General features: G+C 38.8%; 2 protein-coding genes across 9 annotated transcripts in view; one reads left to right on the forward strand and one right to left on the reverse strand.

Moving 5' to 3' along the window:
• Positions 1-19,975, reverse strand: FAM237B (family with sequence similarity 237 member B). 8 transcript variants are annotated; one of them, XM_065939871.1, is made up of 5 exons: positions 19,793-19,975; positions 13,127-13,209; positions 12,501-12,555; positions 2,120-2,202; positions 1-829 (listed from the first exon to the last, which is right to left on the reverse strand). In XM_065939871.1, exon 5 carries the CDS (start codon positions 824-826, stop codon positions 419-421), a length of 408 nt encoding a protein of 135 aa, XP_065795943.1. In that variant the 5' UTR covers positions 827-829; positions 2,120-2,202; positions 12,501-12,555; positions 13,127-13,209; positions 19,793-19,975; the 3' UTR covers positions 1-418. The 8 variants fall into 8 exon arrangements, with proteins under 8 accessions (XP_065795943.1, XP_065795942.1, XP_065795946.1 ...); XM_065939870.1 differs by having other exon boundaries at positions 12,501-12,598; XM_065939874.1 differs by lacking the exon at positions 13,127-13,209 and having other exon boundaries at positions 12,501-12,598.
• The window catches only part of GTPBP10 (GTP binding protein 10), a 27,905-nt gene continuing 22,691 nt past the window's right edge, over positions 19,971-25,184 (forward strand). The window contains exons 1-2 of the mRNA XM_065939866.1: positions 19,971-20,091; positions 23,213-23,406. Coding sequence (XP_065795938.1) covers positions 20,059-20,091; positions 23,213-23,406 — 227 coding nt within the window. The 5' untranslated portion in view covers positions 19,971-20,058. The remainder of the gene's footprint in view (positions 20,092-23,212; positions 23,407-25,184) is intronic.

The following is a 25,184-nucleotide window of genomic DNA, read 5'->3' on the forward strand; positions in this document are numbered from 1 at the left end:
AGAGAGGAAAAATTGTTAACACTTATTTTAATATGATTCTTAAGTTTCCCTCCCTTTAAGCAACCCTACTGAAAAAATTAATTTCAGAAGTCTAAACACATGTTGATGTTTAAATTTTTTTTTAACAAATGTAATATGAATAATTACAGGGCTAAATGACTTTCTTCAGAACTATTCATGGGAAAAAATAAGATGATATTTATTTAATGATTACCAAAATATATTATATTCCAAGATCATTTAGAATCAAGTATTTGCACATCAGAGCTCCCATGACTTCTAAACAATATAAAATCAGCAAAAATGAAAATCAAAGCTGATCATATTAGGAAAAATACGGCAAATTTGCTAGCTTATTAGATAAACTTTAAAAATCAGAAAGATTAAATGTTGAATTTTAAAAAAAACCAAACTGCTATTATCTCAGTACACATTTAAATTCTCTTATCTTCTGTAGAAAATTATACCTGGGAGACATCAACTGTCTTCTGCCCATTCCATGAGATCTTGAAAGCAAGCAGTCTACATACATGTCCCAGAAATCCTGAGCTATGCTTAAGAAGACATTATAATGTCTAGGCCACTGGGATTTTTGCAGGAACAACATGAAATTCCAGAAAGCATCCACATTGTGCTCTATCTTGAGTTCCTTGAGCTCTATCAATGTCAAAGAGCACGTATTCCAGCACTGGGGATCAATGTCTTCCATGATCCCTGGGTTGTTGCTGGCAAGTACACCCTTTTGAAATTCAAAGTCAGCATGAGTCAGATGGATCAGCAACATGCAACCCAAAGGCAGGTAGAACCATCTTGTGGCAAAATCCATATTCTGTACAGAAAAAAAAAGAAGAAATATGTTTTTAGCTTAAAAAGAAAATTATTCAATTACTTTATGATCTGTTTAAACCTAAAAATTATAAATACTTATATATTTGGTTTTCATCAAATCAAAATTGCCTACTATGTATTTGCTGGTTTTCCTTTAAGTTGCTGACTTTCAGACCTCCCCTCAAAAGGCTACTAGAGTAACAACTTTACCAACATTCTGATAAAGTCTTCAGGAGTCACTGAAATCCAACACATATTTATGAAGTTGTGATGAGAGTCATTTAATCAAAGATCTTTGGAGCATGTGCTCCAACCTTTTCCTTTTACAGGTTAGAAAAATTCTCTTGATATGGCTCAGCAAGTTCTTAGGTCTTCTGTCTCCCTATCCAAGACTCTTACCACCATACATCTCAATCAAGAGGATCAAAATGCAGCCCATTTTATGTGTAACCATAAGAAAAAGAGTGTGTGGTTGTGTTTCACTGGCGTTTTTCAATCTATCAAGTGTTGAACGCTCAAGCACCATTTTAGGTTTCAAAGTTACTGATGAACTTTTGAATATTCATTAAAAAATACGTTATGCACTGATATCTAGTGGATCCCTGGCTTTTCTCAAGTTGTTCAGGAGTCTGAAGACAATAAAGATGATAGAAGCTAATATGACATGTTGCAACACAAATGACATTCAAGAAATGTCATTCAAGAAATTCAAGAAAAATTCTGATATTTTCTCATGATTCTGTGCACCAGTTTCTCTAAAAACTGACTGCTCAGTAAATGGGCCTGAAGCATATAGATGAAGTCAATGTCTAAATTCGCTTTGAATGGCCATACAGTTAATCATTCCAGGCTGGCACTGGAAATGTCCCTGACACAACCTTTACAGCCAGGAGTGGAGTGTCCAGGACAGATCCAGGAGATGGGACTCATATTCTTCCCTGTATACCGCGGTCCTGAAGTCCCCCCGCCCCTCCAGCATCCCGCCTCCCCGCCAAAAGAAATAAAGTTAGGTGAAAGAGACAAATCGAAGGAAACAAATTTAAATTTAGGTTATTCTGGTCGTTTCACACTGTGGAAAATTGTGCAGATTTCCCAAACACAGCTAACACGATTTCCCCCAAATTGTGCAGATTTCCCAAGTAAAGCTGACAGTGACCAGTTTATGGCACAAAGGGACTGAGTGGGACCAGAGAATTTTCTTCCCGGAGAATTTCAGGTTACTTTCCCGATCCAGTGCTCTCCTCCCGGGTCGGGTCACCTGCGCGCAGAGGGAGCCGGCGGGGAATGGTACCTCTCGTAGGCGGCAGAGACAGACGTCCTGGTGCGATCTCCTGCGTTCGTTCGCTGTGCTTCCTCGAGGTACGAGGGTGGCTCCTGCTTGGGGGGGGGACAAGAGGTCTCAGAGGGGACTCCCATCCCCTGCCCAGCCAAGCCCACCCCCTGCAGGCAGGTGACAGGCAAAAGCGGTGCTCTGGGACCTGCCGCGAGCGCTCACCGGGCACTCTGAACTCGCCCTGCGGAGCCTTCTAGGCGGCACCGTGCTGCGGTGCCAAGTGGCTCAGGCTCCCTGACAGCGGCGCTGCGGAACCTGCTGCTGCCGCTGGGGGCTCCGCAGTCAGCCCTGCAGACCGAACCACGCGCCTTTTCTAGAGACCGAGAGCCGGCAGAGAGTGGGTGGCTGCTCTCACGGCCCCGCCCTCACCTTGCTCACCTCCGCAGCCCTGAGACCCAGAAACAAGAACAATGTGAAAAAGAGTAGTAAAGTCACAAGACCATCTCACTAAAATACGATAGGTGAAAAATCCTACACAAAATATTATCGAACCAAATTCAGCAGGATCTAGGAAAATACACATCAGCATCAAGCTGGGATTATCCTAACTAATGAAAGATCAACACATGAAAATCAATTAGTGGATTCACCACATAAACAAACTGAAGGGAGAAACCACTTGATAAAATTCAACACCCATTCAAGATTAAAACAAAAAACAAACAAACACAAATATTCTTAGTAAACTTAGAAGGGAATTTCCTTAATCTCTTAAATGATTATGGTTCCCAACAAATGTGTTAGGCATATTCTTTTCTGTCAAATAATGCATGTTAAAACTTCTAGAACAGTGACAAGATTATATAGTTCAAATACATAAAGACAAAGCTTAGTAACTAGTCACATTGATATGACATAGAAAGAAAAGAGAACTAATGTTTTCGGTATGCCTGCTTTTGGAGGGTGACAATAACAATATGAAAAACAGAAAGGAAGATTAGCGGGGAGGTTAAACTTGATCCAGGATGTGTTGCATTAGAATTGATTCTGGATCTTCTGGAGTATCTAAAATCAGCTAGAAATAAAATTAAGTTGAGAGATCTCTGTTTTGATAGAAAATTATTGCTCCCATTAAAGTATATACTGATAAAGTTGAGATGAAGATAGAAGACTATGCCCAAACTTAGGGGTCCATGAACTTCAAATGGAATCAGTGAAGGAAGAGATAGAACAATCAATCCATATAAGCTCCAGGTGGTATGACGTGACAGAACCGAAAGGAGGATGCTATAGTGTGAATGTTTGTGCCCCTCCAAAATTTATGTTGAAATTCTAATCCCCAGAGGTGATGGTATTAGGACATGGAGCCCCATGGAAAGTGTTTATGGGACCAGTGCCTTATAAGAGGGGCTTCCCTGGTGGCTCATATGGTAAGGAATCCGCCTGCAATGCAGGGGACCCAGGTTTGATCCCTGGGTGGGGAAGATCCCCTGGAGAAGGAAATGATAACCCATTCCAGTATTCTTGCCTGAAGAATTCCATGGACAGAGGATCCTGGCAGGCTATAGTCCACAGGGTCACAAATAGTTACATATGACTGAGTGACAAACACAGCCTTTAAAAGAGGCTCCAGAGGGAACCTGGCCCCTTCTATCAGGTGAGGACACAGAAGAAGGCAACCCAGAAAAGAGCCTTCACTAAAACCCAACCATGCTGGTACCCTGATCTTGGGCTTCTAGCCATCAGAACTGTGAAAAATGAATTTTTGTTGTTTATAAACTAGCTGGTTTGTGGTATTTTGTTATGTTATCCTGAATGGACTAAGACAGAGGATATAGCTGAAGAATCGGAACTCTAGATAGGTCTCCACTTGGAGAACTGGTCTAGAAAATAATATTTTTCATGTGGCAAACAGAAGGAGTGATGAAACTCAAAAGTGCACAATTTATTTAAACATAGCCATGATAAATTCATGTAGAAGCTTAGATTTAACAACTTGTTATTTATAAAGTCAAGTCAACTAATCCATCTAATTATAATTTTGTCTAAAACAAACCCTGAATAATATGCAACTTTCCATGCCAGGTATCATGTTTACCAACATGCATCACCAGCAGCAACATATTCATCACCATCTTATCATGATCCTCTTATTCCAGCATATGCCCGTTGTCCCCAGACTTCATCATTCAAGTTATATTCTATCTCTCCCTTTCTCTGTTATGTTAGGCCTGATCCCACTTCAAAGCCCCATCCATTTAACTCAGCCTTCCTTCTGAAATTAAGCACCAATTTTTCACTACAATATTTGGTATCTATTTGTACTTGGCATCTATGACTATATATATTGTCTTTTCCCCCCATGAGAACATGTAATCTTTCCTACTATCTTTAGGAAATATTAAATACTATCTAAATACTAAAAATACTATATTTCATGTTCTTCTGGTGACTGGCATATGATGCAATCAGCACTCAATAAATATTTTTTAGCTGATTTCTCCTTCATATCCATGATATTCACTCCACTTAGGGAGTTCTGTCAACTTTCCACAAGGCACACCCAAGTCTTTCAGAATTCTAGTATTGCCTGTGAAAATTTCCTGGGTTAGTCAGGCCAGTAGCCTATTCATTTGCCCCCATGCTTCCTACCTTATGATGACTTATCTGACACTTCTGTTTACCCTATTTCTTCTTTATATAGCTTTATCTCCAGGAAATACTGCCATAATCACACTCCCACAGAATTCAGAAGAGCACTCCACACACAGCAAGGACACGTTGACTAACTAATGTTGAATACCCACACAAAGAGTAATTTTTCAATTCACTGGCTTTCTGACTCATTATAATGAAAGACGTTAATTTAAAACATCTACCAATGTAATGGCCTCTAGTAAACCTTAATAACAATGTATTTATCAAAATGTGATTCAATGACCTTAGGAAGAAAGACAGCAGGAAATGAAGCTGAAACAAATAAGTACCCTGCAGAGAAAACAAGCACTAGCTGACTGCTGACAAATTGAAGGGAAAATAGGCAATTTTTTTTTCAAGAACATAGGATAAAAAGATGAACAAAACACTGACTCTGAGGCAGGAGAAAAAGAGAGAGTTGAAGAGAGAAGTTGAAAAAAAGATCATATAATCTTAACCCTTGGCAAAAAAGACCACTAACAGAAATATTTGTCATCATTTAATAAGTACAAGAAATAAAAAGCTTGACTTAGATTTGTTTATCTTTATATTTGGTTTATCTAACACAGCATATGTATAAACATGTATTCCAGCATCCTTATTTTACCTCTCTGCATTAATTTTTAGTGGTTGTTTTAAGGATCACAATATATATCCTTAACTTTTCACAGACTACTTAGGGTAGTAGTCTGTGAATTGAGTCAATTCATGTCAAATACAGAAATCATTCAAGACAGGAGTTCATTCACTCACCCTTGCCTGTTTTTGCTAAAGTTGTCAAATGTATAGCATCTACATACATTAAAATTCCATGATAGATACTACAATCTTCAATGCTCTCATCCCTACCCCCAACAACAAGATCTGAATTTGCATCTCTTTTTATTTCTCTTTAGCCTGTAGTACTTCCTTTAGTGGGTCTTCCCTAGTGGCTCAGATGGTTAAAGAATCCACCTGCAATGTAAGAGAGTTGGGTTCGATCCCTGGGTTGGGAAGATCCCCTCGAGAAGGGCAGGGCAACCCTCTCCAGTATTCTTGCCTGGAGAATCCCATGGGCAGAGGAGCTTAGCAGGCTACAGTCCATAGGGTTGCACAGAGTTGGACATGACTGAAGAGATTTAGCATGCATGCACGCACTTCCTTACTATTTCTTATAGTGCATGCCCACTGTCAATATATTCTTTTAGTTTTCTTTTTCTGAAAATATATTTTATTTCACCTTCATTCTTGGAAGGTAATTTTCACTGGATATAGAATTCTGATTTGTTGCAGTCTTGTTCTCCCTTCCCCTCCGGCACTTTAAAGATGCTCCACTGTGTTCTGGTAGTCAGTAATTCAAATCAAATTCAAATGCAATGTGTCATTTTTCTCTGACACCTTTCAAAATAACATTTTCCCCTCAAATTTGATAATAATGTGCCTAGGTGTGCGTAGTGCAGTTCTGATGCTTGTTGGGGCAATCTGAGCACAGATTGGAAAAGAATCCCCAGACACAGTGTGTTTTAGTTGCTCAGTCATATCCAGCTGTGACCCTATGGACTATAGCCCACCAGGCTCCTCAGCCCATGCAATTCTCCAGGCAAGAATACTGGAGAGAGTTGCCATGCCCTTCTCCAGGGGGATCATCCCGACCCAAGATGGAACCTGGGTCTCCTAAATTACAGGCAGATTCTTTTCTGTCTGCATCACCAAGGAGGCTCCAAGACACAGAGTACTGCAGAAAAGAGTGAGTGTATGAAGAACAAAGAATAAAGTGGGTACTGCAAGTGCAGCAGGCCAACCTCCTGACAGACCAGGGAGAGTCAAGCATTTTCGAGAGTTAATAGTCAATTTTTATAGCCTCAAGAAAAAGAAAATTCCTGTTGGAAGATTGGTGTTAGGTGACTGGTTGGAGTGCTGTAAGGGGTCTACTGTAGTGGGCATCTTTGTCTAACTGGGAGCCAGGAATTTTGTTAGTGATGATCAACAGGGCTTTTGGCAACAGTTACAAAGGGACTCAGTCAGTTTTAGAGGTGAACTTAGTTCTGGGTTTCCCTTCTGCGACCTTGGGGCAATGCCTCAAACCTGTAGTCTGGGGGGCAGGACTCAACAATGCTAACTACCTAGATTTAGGCCACATTTGGCAAGTTAGGAGCATAATCCTACCCTCATATCAGAAGCCAGGTGCAAATTCCAGAGTTTTCAGGTGACCCACGCTTCTGATCAACTGACTACCAATACAGGGGTTTCCAGTACACCCCCAAGTATTATAGTTAGCTAAAATGATTCACAGAATTTGTACTTGCATGTTCAGTTGCTCAATCGTATCCGACTCTTTGTGACTCCATGAACTGTAGCCTACCAGGCTCCTCTGTCCATGGGATTATTTTTTTATTGATTTGACTGTACCAGGTCTAAGTTGCAGTATGCGGGACTTTTCATTGTGGCATGTGGGCTCTTTAGTTGTAGCATATGAACTCTTAGCTGAGGCATGCTGGATCTAATTCCCTAACTAGGGATGGAACCCTATAATTATAATTTTATCATAAAGTATATAAATCAGGACCAGTCAAGTAGAAAGACCCATAGAGTGAAGTCTGGGGGTCCAACACACAAAGCTTTTGTGTCTTTAGAATGCCTGAACTTCCAGGCACATTACTGTGTAATTACCTAATCAGGCTCACCTCAGTGACTAGAGTTTTTACTGGAGTTTCACTACATAGGCTTGATTGACTGAATTAATTTTGAATATTTTGATTGAATCATTGGCCATGTGCTTGAACTCAATCTCCAGCCAATCCTGCCCTCTTCAGAGGCTGGGCTTATAACACCTAACTCAAAGCCCCAACCCTGTAATTCCATGCTTTGTCTTTCTCATGTGGCTAGCCCCCATTCTGAGTCATCTTATTAGCATAAATTCAGGTGTGGGCCCAGAGGCCCACCATGAGTAACAAAGACTTTCCTATCACTCCAAGAAATTACAAAGATTTAGAGGCTGTCTCCTAGGGACTAGGGACAAAAAAACAGCCAAATTATTATACAACAGTGTGGTTTTCTTTGTTGTTATCTCATCTGAGGTTTGTTAAGCTCTTGAATGTGTAAATTTATATCTTCCACCAAATTTGGAAAATATTCAGCCACATTTTCCTTAGATATTATTTCTGCCCATTATTCCTTTCTCTCATCTCCTTCTGGGGTTCTAATTACACATATCTTAGAGGTTTCAGTATAGTTCCTGAGGCTCATTCATTTTTACTTCATTATTTTTTTCCTCTGTGTTCCTCAGGTTAGACAATTTCTATTAATTTAATTTTTTTCTTTTTTCTTTTCTGGCTGGCATCTAGGATTTTAGTTCCCTGACCAGGGATTGAACCCATGCCTTCTGCAGTGGAAGGCCAGAGTTCTAACCACTGGACCACCAGGGAATTCCCAATAATTTCTATCTTCAGCTTTAATGATTCTTTCATCACCTGCATTCTATTGTTAAGTACATCTGGTAAATTTTATTTCAGATATTACAGTTTTTAGTTCTAGAATTTACATTTCTTTTGTTATAGTTTCTATTTCTCTGTTAGATTTTCTATAGCTCATTCATAATGCACATATTTGCTTTTATGTCCTTGAATATGTTTTATAGTAATTGCTTTAAATCATTGTCTGTTGGTTTCTGCATATGCGGCATCTATGGGTTGATCTTTGTTGATTTGTCTTTTGTCTCAAAAATGAGTCACAATTTCCATGTTTCTTGGTTTATTAAGTAATTTTAGGTTGTATCCTTAACATGTTATTATCTTAGCAACTTTAGGTATATCCTTAACATATATTTTCCAAACAGACTGGAGTTTGTAATACTCTCACAAAGAATGTTAGTTGTGATTTTGTTTTGTTTTGTTTTTTGGTATGTTTGTTTGGTTTAGCATGCAATTGATGGATTGGGCTATATTTTGGAAGGCTGACGGCTTAAAGTTTGTCCTGTTCAGGCGTGATTCAGGCATTGGCAGAAGAGTCATTAAAAAGATTTAAGGATTCATTTCTCTGAATCCCTCCTCCTTTGGATTTTCCCTTTACTTTCAAGCAACTACAGTTATGCCAAACTCAGTCCTCTACTCTTCAAGCCACAAAAGCTAGTTTTGTAGCAGAATTTTAGCCAAAATGCAGGGAACAGACTGAATTTTGTCCTTAGTTTGGAAAACAAGGGATCTGAGTACAACCCTTCTTATAAACAGTCAACTGCGCTCTAGAATCTACTTACTTTTGGTCATTCTCCAATGCCTCACTTAGAATTTACCCATGTCATATGTAGAAGGATCATCTAACAAGAGCAACTCATGTTAGAATTCCTCCATCATCCTCATTTTGTAGGTTAAAAAAAATCTATAAAAGGAATTTATTAGAATTGAGTCTCACTAGCATGAGAGTTGAGTTGAGTTGTGGTAGTAAGACAGATGTTACTGGGTAATTTCCTTAAATTTAGTAAATACCACTAGTTTGAATTCATTGGCATGACACTCAGTGTTAATTAAAATTCTATTATTTATACAAGCATATGTTATAAAAACTCAGAGTATAATTGTGACAACATCAACTAATTTCATAATTTTTAATAAAAGAAAACCATCATGCACTTTACTCAACAAGTATCTAATGAACACTCACTTCTTGCCAGATGCTGAGCTAGGTTTGGAGCTGTAGTGGAAAACATGTAGACAAAGCACTAGAGGTAGGAGACAGATAGTAAACAAGTAAACAGATATATAAAGAAAAGGAACCATTTTAGATAGTGGCAAGTGTTATGAAAATAACAGAAGATAACTGAGAGGTGGGTACAATCTTAGATGTGGTGGTCTGGAAGATGTTTCTGAAGAGATGACATTTCAGCTGAGACTATAATGACATGAAAGAATTGGCTAAGGGGACTTCCCTGGAGGTCTAGTGACTAAGACTTCACTTGCCAATGCAGGGGGTGCAGGTTTTATCCCTGGTTGGGGAGATCCCTCATGCTTTGCAGCCAAAAAACCAAAAACATAAAACAGAAGCAATATTGTAAAAAATCCAACAAAGACCTTAAAAATGGTCCACATTTTTAAAAAAATCTTTAAAAAAGAGAAAGAAAGAGTTGGCCAAGAATATAAGAAGAGCTGGCTATGTTAGGACATGTCAGGCAAAGGGAATAGCTAGCAGAAAGGTCTTAAATCCGGTATATGGGTAGTGTGTTGTGTCAAGAGAATGTCATGAAAAAATTGTCAGGGACCAAGTCATGTGGGGCTTTATAGTTTTGCATTTCACTCTAATTGCAATGAGGAGATATCAGAGAATTTTAAGCTAGAAAAGAAAATTATCTGATTTATGTTTTCAAAGGATCCAACAGGTTACTCTGGTGAAGCATGAACCAAAGGGGTCAAGGGTAGAAGCAGGTAAATCAACTGGGAGGCTTCTACTACAGTCCAGGCAAAGGATAAAGGTAAGAGTGAAGATGTGAGAGGGTATTGGAATTGGGAAGTATTTAGGGGGTTTAGCCAACTGAATCAACTAGATTCCTGATAGAACTGGTAGGAAGTGGAGGTTCATAAACTCCTTGTGCTTATATGGATGAATTTTGCAGGAACCTTGAATGCCCTCAAATGGAATGAAATTTTTTCTACATATATTCACAGGGACTTTGGGTTGGGAGCATACACAAGATTCATCAAATTCTTAAGTGAATTTGAAGTTGTCTCTGGAAAGCAAAGTTAGGTGCTTCCTAACACTTTACCCTCTGGATTTTCTTTTTCCTTCCTTTTATGTTTATGATTATGTAAAAGCAGAGAAGGGAGTAGAGACTGAATTGTTATCAAAGAATTTTATATATAAAGAAAGGATACATCTTGAGAGTCAGCTCTCTTTTTAATTTTACTTCATTGAGTATATAAGTACATATATACAAGGTAGAAAGAAAGTATATAAGTACATATATACAAGGTAGAAAGAACAAAGAACTCAACTTTCTGTTTCCAACAACTTAACCACTCCATAACATGTGAAATTCTCAGACATTATGACTAGTACTAGTATAGTGATTTTCATAAACTTGGGCTACAGTTGTTAGTAAAATGATACTTATTTGGGGATGATATATCCCACCTCTTTTATTCTTTTTTCCCTTTCTGATATGTACAAGAAATAATAATAATATAGCTCTGACTTAGTGGTAATTCCTATGTGCCTATATAAATTAAATGAGTCAAGATCACTCAATTTTATATCCTATCTAATTCCGCTACAGACTTTATTATATAGCCTCACAGCAATGTTTTACAAGTAATCTTTGTTTGCTTTCTTCTCTCAATACTTTAATGTGTTAGGAGAAAGTAATACAAAATTGATGTAAATATTATTGATTTTTCTACTCTGTGAACTGTAATTTCTACACATCATGGATCTTATTGTCTTTTAACAAAAATGAGTGCTTATTAGCTAATGAGACACCATTTTCCTTTGATTAAAAGGAAGAAACTACCTTTCATCTATGAGAGAATTTTTTGTCAGAAATATTACATGGCAAGATGGGTAATATTAACAAGATGACATTTCATGTGAAAGATGATTTCCTTAATGAAGAGATGTAATCATTCCTAACTGTTGGAGAGGCAATTTACAGAGTAGGCAAAGAGAAGTCCAAATTTGAAATGAATGGCACACAGGAGAGTGTTCACAGTCCAAGATCAGTCCTCCAAGATTTACTCGAAGGATTATTGTTATTATTTCTTTTATATACCAGAAAGGGAAAAAAAGAATAAAAGAGGTGGGAAATGTCATCCCCAAATACGTATCAGTTATTATAATAGAAAGGTTGTAAAGAGAAAAATTCATATTAATTCCTTCTCCAGTTCCCCGTAACTAAAGTATTAATTAACCAGGAAGAGAAATGACAAGTTTGAGATCACACACAGATGCAAGAAAGAACAGAAAATAATGTGTTAACATCTTAGTCAAATTCAATTCCAGCTCCAAGTTTCTTATTTTTCAAAAAGGGAATATCTTAGGATATTGAATGACAAGTTACAGCTGAGATATCAAGAGGACAGAGATACTTCATAGCTAAGTCAGGTGCCAGAACCAAATTCAGATTTTTAAAGGAAAGGATCACAAAATTCCTGAACCTCCAGGTTCTACATCCCGGATGTGTAGGGATTAGGCTATGCCTGTTCCCTCACGCTCATTTGGATGTGTCTCCAGGAAGCCTACTGAAAGGAGCCTCTGAGAAACCTACTAAGAAAACTTACTGTCTTACTTCTGTAGTGATGAGGCAAAATGACTGCAGAAAAACTGCTTTGGCAGTAATGGGGGAGAGGTTCTGCTGTTTGGGGATTGGCCAGCAGTCTCAAATGTGACCAGGTAAAGTCTACATGAGGGTTTCCCATGGCATGGAGGTGGGTAGTATATGAGGAAAACCTCATCTTGGATTCAGTACAATAAGTCTACAGAAAAGGATCAAGGGGTTCAATTCACAAGGATAGGATCTATGTGGACCCCCAATTTCTGGAGGGAGCAAGGGCAGAGAGAGCCTAAATCTACCATTCAAATAGAGATCTATCCATTAGGAAATCAGAGGTGAGAGGCCCCAGTGATGGGACTCTTCCAGTACCTACAAAACCATCCATGAAAGGGTCAGCCCTAAATATTTCTCAATCCCAGAACCTCAAATCTAGCCCACCAAACAAAGTTTGAGTAAGGATTTCCTTACCTTCTTACCATATTTTTCTTCCTCCCTTTCATGCTCCAACCAAATCTGGAAAGGTCTGAAGCCAAGGTTAGCAAGAGGGCAACTAATTTCATTAATAGCTGAGAGAGAGGAAAGATGTTACTGTAAGTTAAACGTAGTTTCAATTACTATACAGGAAAGTGTGTTAGTCACTCAGTCATGTCTGACTCTTTGCAACCCCATGGACTGTAGCCTGCCAGGCTCCTCTGTCCACAGGATTCTTGAGGCAAGAATACTGGAGTGGGTTGCTATTTCCTCCTCCAGGGGATCTTCCCCACCCAGGGATCAGACCCCAGTTTCGTGCATCGCAGACAGATTCTTTACCGTCTAAGCCATCAAATCCAGACAAGTGTTTTAGGCCTTAAAATATTTTTAGGAATGCTGATTATCTAAGAAAGAATAGAAATTTTAAAATTCTAACTCAGTGGTGGGAGAAAGCTTCCACTATTGAAAAAATTTAGAGAGATAATGGGAAGCAATATATATAATATATATGATTTATTAGGCATTATGCCTAGGGCTTGTTCAATGTAAAAGTAACTAAATCATTCACATATAAACCTTATACCAACTCCATCATATAATGCTCCTTAGAATAAACAACTTACCTTTTATTCTCTCTAGAAACAGCCTTCTCCTTTATTCAACTACTGCCATGTTCTTCTAACTCATCAGAAACTGTTTCAGCATTCTGTAACGTCAAGGGTAGGAGGGGTGATGCTTAGCATAACTACAAAACACTGTCAATTTCCCCTGGCCTAAGTATTGTTACATACTAGGGTTTGAGCTTAATCTTTCTCACTAAGAAGTATGTAAAAGCATTATGTAGAATAAAAGGTTCTATGGATTATGTTACCTTTTGATATCTTCATTTTTTCTTCTTTATTAGCACTCAGTTTGGTCAACAAAAACGGGGCATATATAATATACCTAATATCCTTTCTAATGGATATTTCCAATCAAATAAAATACAGTTTGAGAAAAGGACTTAGTGTTTTCATGAAATAGTAGGAACAGAAATAAAGTTCTAGTGGGTTGAAGAGTGAATGGGAGATAAATAAATAGATATAAGAAATTAATACCAAAATATCTGGGAGCTCTGCAGTAATCAAATGAAAGATTTAGTGTTCTTGCAAGAGCTAGACTGAATGAATAAATGAACTGAAAGGCCAAATGGAATTATCACAGATTTAATTTTTTAAAACTTGTGTCTATGACTCTTAAGAAAGATTGAAAACATTATATATATTTTAAAGCTCTTGAACAAAATGAGTCCTCAATAAACTTTATTTCTGCTCACACAACCATGTCCTCCAATAAGCTATATGTTCTGCACCATCTCAGAGTACATTCTCTGTCATAAGCCCAAGTAGGCTACACAGTGAGTGCAATGTGTACAAATGCTGTTCCATTCCAAAGTTGTAGCTTATCATGTACAGAGTGATAGTCTAACACACATGCCTAGGACAATGATTTACAAACTCTTATATTTTTTAAACAACAATTTGTAATCAAAACTTTAATCCTAAGAATTCTCACCAAACATATTACAAGTGACAGCATAAAAAAAAAATCTTGCACAGTAACTCAAAGTTTAGCACTACAATGTACCCTTCAACTGGCAGGACACTGTTATTTTTAGTAGTCTCAAATTTCCAAATAAAGAATGTTACAAAGAATTATTATTCAAATTATCTAAGAACTCTATTTCTTAGTAAGTGGTTACTGTTTTATGAAATATCAATAAGAAAGAAATGGTTTAGATAAATGAGAACTCTGAGCATACTACCAACTTTCCTGCTGCATGAGTACTTTTGTTTTGGACAAGCATTAAGCATCATTATCAAAGGCCCTTCTGATAATGCCACTGCCATTCTTATACCTGTAGATGATTAAAAGAAAGTATAAAAAAAGAGAGCAATCAATGACTTATACTATAGCAGAAGCCCTTTAAAACACTTTTTTCCACCAGTACAAATGGTTGACAATGGGGGTCTTAAAAACATGATTCAACTATTTCTTAGGATTTCTCTCTATATATATTTCCAAGAAAATAAACTTTCAGTGATATCCTTCAAATTAAAAACCCAGGGATCAAACCCAGGTCTCCTGCATTGCAGGCAGATTCTTTACCAGCTGAGCCACATGGGAAGCTCCAAATTAAAAACAGGGTGCATTAAAAGCAAAGCAAAATCCTGTTCAATAGAAATAAGCTTTTTCTACTCACTATGAATTCAGGTATCTAACGCTAAAATTTGCTCTCATTAATACAACTACTATGCTTAATTATTCTTGCTTAGTTATTCCAGTAACCATGGCAATGTTCTAGCACATAGCTGAGTGTATGGGACAAATTAGGAACTTGGTAATTGTTATATGTACTTAAAAATTATTTTAGGAAATTAAATTGCTATATGTAATTAAAAATTGTTATATGAAATTAAAAGACGTTTGCTCCTTAGAAGAAAAGCTATGACAAACCTAGACAGCGTATTAAAAAGCAGAGACATTACTTTGCCGGCAAAGGTACATATAATCAAAGCTATGGTCTTTCCAGTTGTCATGTATGGATGTGAGAGTTGGACCATAAAGAAAGCTGAGCACCGAAGAATTGATGCTTTTGAACTGTGGTGTTGGAGAAGACTCTTGAGAGTCCCTTGGACTGCCAGGAGATCAAACCAGTCCATCCTAAAGGAAATCAGTCCTGAATATTCATTGGAAGGACTGATGCTGTAGATGTAGTATCTACAACTGATGCTGTATATGTTGTACCTACTACATGTAGATAGCTACATAGTTGGAGATGGCAACATATTCCCATTAAAAAAGTCTTTTCAAGATCAAGGTGTCAATAGATATAGAGATGGAATGACCAAGAAAGAAAATTTATAATTGTTCCCATCTTGAAACATGCACACAACAGTCATGCTGAGCTCATGAGGGGATCTTGAATTCAGTGATATGATCAAATCTGTATGTTTAAGAGGGAAAAAAAAACTTCTCTGGAGATCATACAGATAAAGGACTACAGTGAACAGGACCTTCATGTTACATTATTTTCTTTGGGTATGAAAGCTCATGAAACCTGCTAACTTGGGTTATAGAATCAAGAAAAAAATTAAGGTTAGACTGAATCTTATAGAAACAATGCTAGCTGCTACCTTCTCTTATACAAAGGATACCAAGAAGCCTCCACTGCTTTCACATATATCTCCCATGGAAGGCTCTCTCACACTAAAGTTTGAAATTTTTTAGAAGAAGCTAGGGCTTTTTTGTTCATTTCACAATTAGAGATGAAAACTAAAAGTAAATGCCCCGAGAACAATACACTGACTTAAAAATCACATCAGCTTGTAAAATGCAGGCATCAAAGCCATGCCTGAGGTCCAGTTTTGATAGGTACTGTGATAGGAAAGTAGAAGGGTTCTTAGTACCTGTAGTAAGAAGAGGTGATTAAAAGAAAGGAAGTCGAGGAATGCAGGAAAGGGGGGTTAAGAACTAAAAACAAGCAATTATTTCAACGTTTTGTCCTTGTGGTTGCTCTGGAAGAGGAGCTGTGGAGAAGAAGCATTTTGTTAATAAGGCAAAAGCCTTTGATGTGTAGCTGACAACAAACTGGAAAATTCTCTTAGAGACAGGAATACCAAACCACCTTATCTGTCTCCTATATCCTGAGAAACCTGTATGTGGGTCAAGAAGGAACAGAACCTTACATGGAACAACTGACTGACTCAAAATTGGGAAAAAAAAATTGGGAAAGGAGTACCACAGGGCTGTATATTGTCACCCTATTTATTTAACCTCTATGCAGACTATGTCATGCAAAATGCTATGGAGGAATCCCATCCATGAATCCCAAACTGGAATTAAGAATGCCAGGAGAAATATCAACAACATCAGACATGCAGATGATACCACTCTAAAGGCAGAAAATGAAGAACTAAAGAGCCTTTTGATGAGGATGAAAGAGGAGAGTGAAAAAGCTGGCTTAAAACTCAACGTTCAAAAAACCAAGATCTTGGCATCCAGTCTCATCATTTCATGGCAAATAGAAGGGGAAAAAGTCAAAGCAGTGTCAGATTTTACTTTCTTGGGGTCCAAAAAACTGCAGATAGTGACTGCAGCCATGAAATTAGAAGATTGCTCCTTGGAAGGAACGTTAAGACAAACTTAGACAGCATAAAAAGCAAAGACATCACTTTGCCAACAAAGGTCTGTATAGTCAAAGTTATGGTTTTTCTAATAGTCATGTATGGTTGTGAGAGTTGGACCATAAAGAAAGAAGGCTGAGCATAAAAGAATTGATGCTTTTGAATTATGGTGCTGAAGAAGACTCTTGGGAGTCCCTTGGACACTGAAGAGATCAAAGCAGTCAATCCTAAAGGAAATTGACCCTGAATATTCATTGGAAGAACTGATGCTGAAGCTGAAGCTAAAGCTCCAGTACAGCTTTGGCCACCTGCTGCAAAGAGCCAACTCACTGGAAAAGACCCTGATGCTGGGAAAAATTGAAAGTAAAACAAGGGGACTACAGAGGATGAGATGGATACTATGACTGTCTCAATAGGCATGATTTTGAGCAAACTCTGGGAGATAGTGAAGGACAGAGAAGCCTGGTGTGCTGCAGTCCATGGGGTCACAAAGAGGCTGACACGACATAGTGACTGAATAACAATAGCAACAAACCCAATTTAATCATTACATCTTGCTAACCTATACTATTCATTCCAAAAATTATAGATGAAAGTATCAGAAAGTTAATATCACAGAAAATGCTGGGGTATATTACCTCTTGAGTAACTATATTAACAGAGAGAAGTGACAAAGATTATAAAATAGCATTATAAAATACTAGACTGTTTGTTTAATTATATTTGGTCATTTTATGCTTAAAGTAATACACCACACTTGCCTGTGTGCTCAGTCGTGTCTGACTCTTTTCAATCTCATGGACTGTAGCCTGCTAGACTCCTCTGTCCATAGGATTTCCCAGGCAAAAATACTGGTGTAGACTGCCATTTCCAGGGATCAAAACTGTATCTTGTGTCTCCTGGATTGGCAGGAGGATTCTTTACCACCAGTGCCACTTAAGTGTTTATAAAACACAATGTGGTGTTCAGGGTTGGATCCTGGAACAGAAAAAGGTTATCAATGAAAAGCTAGTGTTATCAAATAAAGTGTATAGTTTGGTAATAGTATAATAGTATTGTACCAAAATTAGTTTCCTAGTTTTGACATATGGTTATACAAGATGTTAACTTTAGATCAAGCTGAGTAAACAGTATACAGGAACTCTTTGGGCTATCTTTGTAACTTTCTTGTAAACTTAAGTTATTCTAAAACAAAACACTTATGAACTTATTAGAACTCTAGTTTATAACATTAAAAAAGTCAAATTGTACCTTACACTGATTGGTCATTTGAGAAGATCATGCTTATTACACAAAATTCTCTAGCAGTCAAATTTAAAGGAAATCAGTCCTGAATACTCATTGGAAGGACTGATGCTGAAGCTGAAACTCCAATACTTTGGCCACCTGATGGGAAGAACCAACTCACTGGAAAAGACCCTGATGCTGGGAAAGATTGAAGGCGGGAAGAGAAGAGGACGACAGAGGATGAGATGGTTGGATGGCATCACTGACCCAATGGGCAGGAGTTTGAGTAGGCTCTGGGAGTTGGTGATGGACAGGGAGGCCTGGCATGCTGCGATTCACGGGGTCACAAAGAGTCAGACACGACTAAGCAACTGAACTGAAACCTGAGCAACCATGGGGAAGGCATTCTATCCACTCAGTGGCAGAAGTCAGAATACTTTCAGCTAGTAATGTCTTCTGCATCAGGTCTGGATAACACCCTGGGTCATTTCAACTCATGTTCATTTCAGCAGCACATTTCAAGGGAGCAATTTACATTTCATGTTTCTTTCACTACCTAGTAACCAGAGCTGTAATAAATATTTCAGGCTCTGGTGGTGTTTTGTTCAAGAAAAATATTATGTTTTCTCGTTTGTTTATAGTACCTAATGTTCCCCAGTATTTCCAAATGTTTTTATATCAATTTCTCATTTATTTTTATTTGCTGTTATCATGTTCCCATGTAAATGTTATGACAAAGGAAACAATTTGGGCTTGTGTTCAAATAGGAAATAAACCTTAGAAAATAAACAGATCGGGCTCAACATAATTCTGACATTATAAGACCTAGTGAGGATAAAATCGAAAAGGACACAAACGTTATTAAGATTAATCATACAAGCAGTAACAACCTGGCTTCCTTTATTTTTTGGCCGTGCTGCTGGGCTTGTGGGATCTTATTTCCCCCTCCCGGGATTGAACCCGGGTCTTCTGCAGTCAAAGTGTGCCGTTACTCACCAGTGGACCCAGGGAATTCTCAGCCTAATATCCTGATTAATTAAATGACAATTATAGTTTTACTGCGGAGCAGGCAATGGCAACCCACTCCAGTACCCTTGCCTGGAGAATCCCATGGACGGAAGAGCCTGGTAGGCTGCAGTCCATGGGGTCGCTAGGAGTCGGACACGACTGCAGCGACTTAGCAGCAGCAGCATGGTTTTATTGATGGGGGAGTAGAGAGAGGTGCAGCAGTAGGAAAAGAATCAACACAGAGAAGGATAGTTTCTACATCGTGTCATAAGTTAGGGGCAGAAATGGGAGGATTGTTTTAAGTTCAGAAAGATGATAAGGCTGGGAGAGTAATCCAGAGCCGCCCAGCAGGACTGTGTACGTCAGTTTCCCGCGTGAGGCAGAAGAGGGGGTGGCTGGGCGGCCTGCGACCCCGCCGCTACGCGGGTCCTGCCCGGACTGAGGCGCGCTTCAGACCAGTTGGATAATGACCCATAATATCTACTGGACCCCTAGAAGCTTGGAGGAGGAAACGGCAACACACTCTAGTATTCTTGCCTGGAGAATTCCATGGACAGAAGGAGCCTGGCGGGCTACAGTCCATGGGGTCGAAAAGAGTCTGACAAGACTGAAGCGCATAACACACCTAGAAGCTACTAACAGTTGCAAGATTCCTTCCCCACAGAACGCAATGAAATTCTTACAGAACTCAGATCCTGACCGTCGGGTCCCAAATTGTAAAACAGCTCCTGGAAGCTTTCACTAGACATTACTCAGCTGGTCAGTGAATTAACGTTTCTTTTTTCCCCAAGTTGAGTTTCTGAGTTTTTCACGAGTTAGTCTTTACCGTCCGTGGGAGTCCCCCGCTGCCCCCCGACTCTACTTCGCCAAGAGGGAAGGCTGAGGTACCTTGCGGTTTCCTCAGCATAAGAACTCCTCCAAGGCAGCCCAGGTTCCAGTGCCATCATATTCAAAATATTCCTGAGGCACCCAGGACAGTCGCACCCGACTGTCCCCTGTCACACTGCCTCTCGACCTTTCCTCAGCGTTTTATTCAGCCTGCAGCCAAACGCCACCTACCACCTCCGCTGCGGTGGTCGGCGGTGACGTAAAAAGGCAGCGCCGTACTTCTGTGCGTACAACTTCCGCCGGAGGGAATCTCGCCCTTCGCAGGCATGGTGCGCGGCAGTTGCGTGTTGTACAGAAAGGTCCGTGACTAGTACCCCCCTCAGCCTGATGTGCGAGGCCAGGTGCCTTAACCCCACCTGAGGGTGCAGGTTTTTCGCTTTCCTCCTTCCGCAGGTGTTTCTTCCTGGGGGCCTCTTTCTTGCTATTTTTCTTAGTCCTTTTCGCCTCTGGAGAACTCGGGCTTGGCCTGTAATGAGAAGGGCGTCATCACCGATCTTTGTTAGGAAGGTTGTTTGGAACAGGGTTTGAGATTTTTCAGGGGATAGTGTGCACGTGAGATGGAGGGCTGGGATACTTGCTTGCCGTTTAGGCACGCTATGTGGTATAGGTGGAGTGTGGGTTTGACTTTTGACTCAAATATGTATTTTCCTTCTTTTAAGTAGTAATATCCATAACTTGTTTTTACATATTTTTTCTTTGAGTGCATTGTTATTGCTAACTTTGTAAAGACGATTTTTATCGGTAAACGAAAATAGGTAACTGACTTGCCTTCTTGCGAGAAACTAAGAGTTTTGTGCAGTGTGGGTTTTAGAATCGTTTTTGTAAACAACTCGCAGATGCTTTCAGATTTAAAAACCACTCTAAGATCCTTACTAGCAATGTTTTTTGAAACATCATAGTTTGATCATTATTACTAAGGACGAGATTGGGATATTCCTTTTAAGTTTGGGTTATAAATCTTTGAATATGATAAATCTAGAGCAGTAAAAAATGTCACATATTGAAAGGAACTTTAAAAACAAGAGTTTTATTTTTGTCCGAGGAAAGGCATGATTAGTAAATTTGTGGTTAGTGAAGTTTTACTTTATTCAGCTATTTTCCAGAAAATAGGTGGTCAGAAAAGAGAGACTTGTGAAGCATAGTACTTGGGCATATAGGGTAACTAATCCTTAAGCAAAAAAAAAAAAAGAACGACTACATTTTTTGCTGGTTATATTATTACAGGCTACTTGTGTAACTGCTGCTGTAGCAGTCACTGCCAGCCCATTTTTTTTTTTTTGCAAGGGAAATCTACCTCTTCACTTACCTGTGATGCATTTCTGATCTAGCACTACTCAACCAAAGAGTAAGTTCTTAAACTCTCAGAGAAAAATGCTCTGGCTTGCTCTTAAGTTCAGTTTTATATATTCCTTCCACCCTTACTATTACTGTTTCATGACTATATTTCCATACTCAAATGAAAACCTGTTCTTTGAATCTTTGCTGGGAAACTTACACTGCAATCTCAAGTGTAGACTGAGATTTACCAGTATCACCAAAGGAGCTTTTGATAAATGTGCTGGTTTACCCTAGTCTCATCCCCTTCTCCAAAGTATATCGGAATGGTCAGTGAAGTGTATGTATTTTTGAAAAAAGTCCCCAGATGTTTTTGATACTTAAAACTATATACTAAATGACTAAAAGACGGGAAGACTATGAATTTAAGAAATTACTTTGTAAGGAATTTTGATAGTCCAGGTGGCTAAGACACAGGATCTGACCAGTAGGAAGTTTTTGATTTAGTGAGGGAAACAAATAAACCCTAGATGCAGTGTAGGCTTTCTAGAGGCCTGATGGATTCATGGGGTCGCAAAGAGTCAGACACGACTGAGCGACTGAACTGAATGGCAACCTACTCCAGTGTTCTTGCCTGGTGAATCCCATAGACAGAGGAGCCCGGTGGGCTGTAGTTCATAGAGTCACAAAGAGTAATGTGACTGCACAATGTATATAATAATAGATATATAATTAAAATTACTGAGTGCCCAGCTAAGCCAGTGGTAAATATTAATTTGAGAAATTAAGAAATACATCAGAAAATAGGACATTTGGATGGGTTTATGATAGAAAAGAAAAAATGATATTGTAAATAGATGAAACAGCATGAGCAGAATGTCAGAGAAGTGACAGTACATTGTGTAGTAAAGAGTAAAGAGGAGGAGGCTATAGGAGGGGTTGAGTGAATGGAAATGAAACTGGAAGGGTAGGTTAAGAGCTTCAACTGTAGCACAGAGAATTTTAGACTTTATTTTGTAAACAGAAAACCATGAATGGTTTTTGAGTAAGAAATATGTTTAGAGATCAGATCAATTTTCAGAAAAATAGCTCTGGCAGTGAGACAGAAAATGTATTGAGGAAGGAATGACTAGATGCTGAAAGACCAGTTAGGAGCTAATGTTAATGGTCAAGATACTAGGGCATGAGGTTGTGCCATAAAGGAAAAATAGTAGAGCTTCAGGGAGAGAAACAGGTATAAAGATTCCCATATGTAGCCTCAATGAGTAGAGAAGCTTTAGTTTCATTATTTGAGAAAACATTGGAGGAACAGAATTTACCTAGGGAAAAGTTTGATTTTGTTTTACAACATGAAAGGTGACTGTTATCCTTTCAGTACCTAAGATATATATTTGAGGGATTTCAAGTATAAGTTACAGATCTTGTTTCAGTTGCTTTAGACTATTAAGCTTACATCTGGTGGAGATGTCCAACTCATTGGAATAGAGAATATCTCACCTGGGTGATAGTTACTAGTACAGACTGAGAAAGTATGGGGAGAAAGTCTATTGAAAAGTGGGCCAATGTCAGACCTTCAGGTTAGGAAGGACAACAATTGATAATGAAAAACATAGAGTTAATATGGGCAAGTGAGATCAGACAGGAGGTAGACTAAGCAAAAACAGTAAATGTGGCATATAGAAAAACCTTTTATATTTTTAGGAGTTTTAGTGACATCAAAGAACTAGAAAGGAGTTCAAAATTGGTAAGCACTTGTGGTATCAGTTCAGCTCAGTTCGGTCGCTCAGTCGTGTCCAACCCATCGCGACCCCGTGGACTGAAGCACACCAGGCCTCCCTGTCCATCATCAGCTCCCTAAGTTTACTCAAATTCATGTCCATCGAGTTGGTGATGCCATCCAACCATCTCATCCTCTGTCGTCCCCTTCTTCTGGCTTCAATCTTTCCCAGCATCGGGGTCTTTTCAGATGAGTCAGTTCTTCGCATCAGGTGGACAAAGTATTGGAGCTTCAGTTTCAGCATCAGTCCTTCCAATGAATATTCAGGACTGATTTCCTTTAGGATGGACTGGTTGGATCTCCTTGCTGTCCAAGGGACTCTCAAGAGTCTGGTATACAAATGTTCTTTTTCTGTCTTTCTCTATTAGTATGGAAACTTCATTGATAACCTGAGACTCTTCACCAAGGGAGGAAGTGGTGGAATGGGCTACCCTCGCTTAGGTGGAGAAGGTGGAAAAGGTGGTGATGTCTGGGTTGTAGCCCATAACAAAATGACTTTAAAACAACTTAAGGATAAATATCCTCAGAAACGATTTGTGGCTGGAGAAGGAGCAAACAGTCGGTAAGTATTTACTGAATGACTTGGTCTTTCCTGGTGGCTCAGATGGTAAAGCATCTGCCTACAGTCTGCCTACAGGGAGACCCGGGTTCGATCCCTGGGTTGGGAAGATCCCCTGAAGAAGGAAATGGCAACCCACTCCAGTACTCTTGCCTGGAAAATTCCATGGATAGAGGAGCCTGGTAGGCTACAGTCCATGGGATTGCAAAGAGTTGGACACGACTGAGCGACTTCACTTTCACTTTGATTTTATGAAATTAATTTTTCCTAGAAGAAAAAGTTAATAGATAAAAGTTTATTTGGAATTTGAAGTAAATAATAGCCTGAATTTGTAACTGAGCAAAAATCTACAATTTTTGTCTCTAGTTAAGATAAAAGAGTATTAAGGTGGTTCTGAAATTTTTAAACTTTTGTCCTTTTCTTCCAATGTTTATAATTCTTTCACACTTCCGTTATAGAAACAAAATGATCTGAATCTCCACTGTTTTCTTCTGAGATTATCTTTGACAGTCTTTTAGTAAACTCTGTAGAAAATGTTAACTGGCTTCTCCACCTAACTGCAATGCTTAAGATTTAGAGACTGTTTGCTGCTACATCTCTTGAATGTTTTCCTTTTGTCTCTGTTTTGATTTTCTCTCTGTGAAAGCAAGATCTTTCCTTTGTTTTTTGTTATTGTCTGTTATTTTCTGTGGGACATATTATGTTTTTAAAATATGAGGATTTTTTTCTTTCATTTTAAAGAAAATGAAAAAAATTCTTAAACCCTTCATCAAAACGCAGACTATGATTCCTCAGGCCTGTATCATTCTGTTATTCTTTAGAAGGTGTTTGTATAAAGCTTAGGCTTTCTGTTCCTTTTTTCTTTTCCCTTCCCAAGCAAGTGTTTGGGTATGTGTATATATATGTATATATATTTTAAAAAATAATTTTATTTATTTATCTATGGCTGTGCTGGGCCTTGGTTGCTGCATGGGCTTTTTTCTGGTTGCAGTGAGTGGGGGCTACTGTCTAGTTGAGGTGCACAGGCTTCTCATTGCAGTTGCTTGTCTTGTTGCAGAGCACGGGGTCTGGAACGTGCCGACTCAGTAGTTGTGGTTCCCAGGCTCTAGAGCACAGGCTCAGTAGTTGTGGAACATGGGCTCAGCTGCTCCGTGGCATGGGGAATCTTCCTGGATCAAGGATTGAACCCATGTCTCCTGCATTGGCAGGCAGATTCTTTACCACAGAGCCACCAGGGAAGCCCCTGTTTGGGTATATTTATTTGTCACAATTGTAGAGGATGGAACGTGGCACTTGCTTGGGGGATGGGTATAAGCAAAGGATAAGAGCCGGTACACAGGCTAAACACCCTGCAACACAGAGTGAGGAACTCCCCGCCACAACCACAACAGCAAATATTCCTGCCGCAAAGATCCAGCAGCATCCTCTACTTGTAAAGAAATCGTTGGAGAAACCCCTTAAATTTCTTTTGAGCAGTCTTGTTTTATGAATAGTCTTTATAGGGCAAATTTTGAGGTCCCTATATTAGAATTTAGTAATCAGTTTAAAGATCAGAGTGGTGGTGTATGATTTTGATGTTACAGGTGGGAAATAACGTGCAGTTTACATCTTAAAGTAAAAATTTTCACCATTTTATAATTTCTTTTGAAAAGTAAGGTTGCTATAATTCCAAACTTATTCTGTTTAGATCAGTAGTGAGCTAAAGATGGTGTATAACATTAGATGTTAAGAAAGATTTAAAAAGAACATATACCGTGCTCATGTGTTACAATTCTTAGAAT

The sequence above is a fragment of the Muntiacus reevesi genome, chromosome 6 (genome assembly GCF_963930625.1).
Source record: "Muntiacus reevesi chromosome 6, mMunRee1.1, whole genome shotgun sequence".
NCBI lineage: Eukaryota > Metazoa > Chordata > Mammalia > Artiodactyla > Cervidae > Muntiacus > Muntiacus reevesi.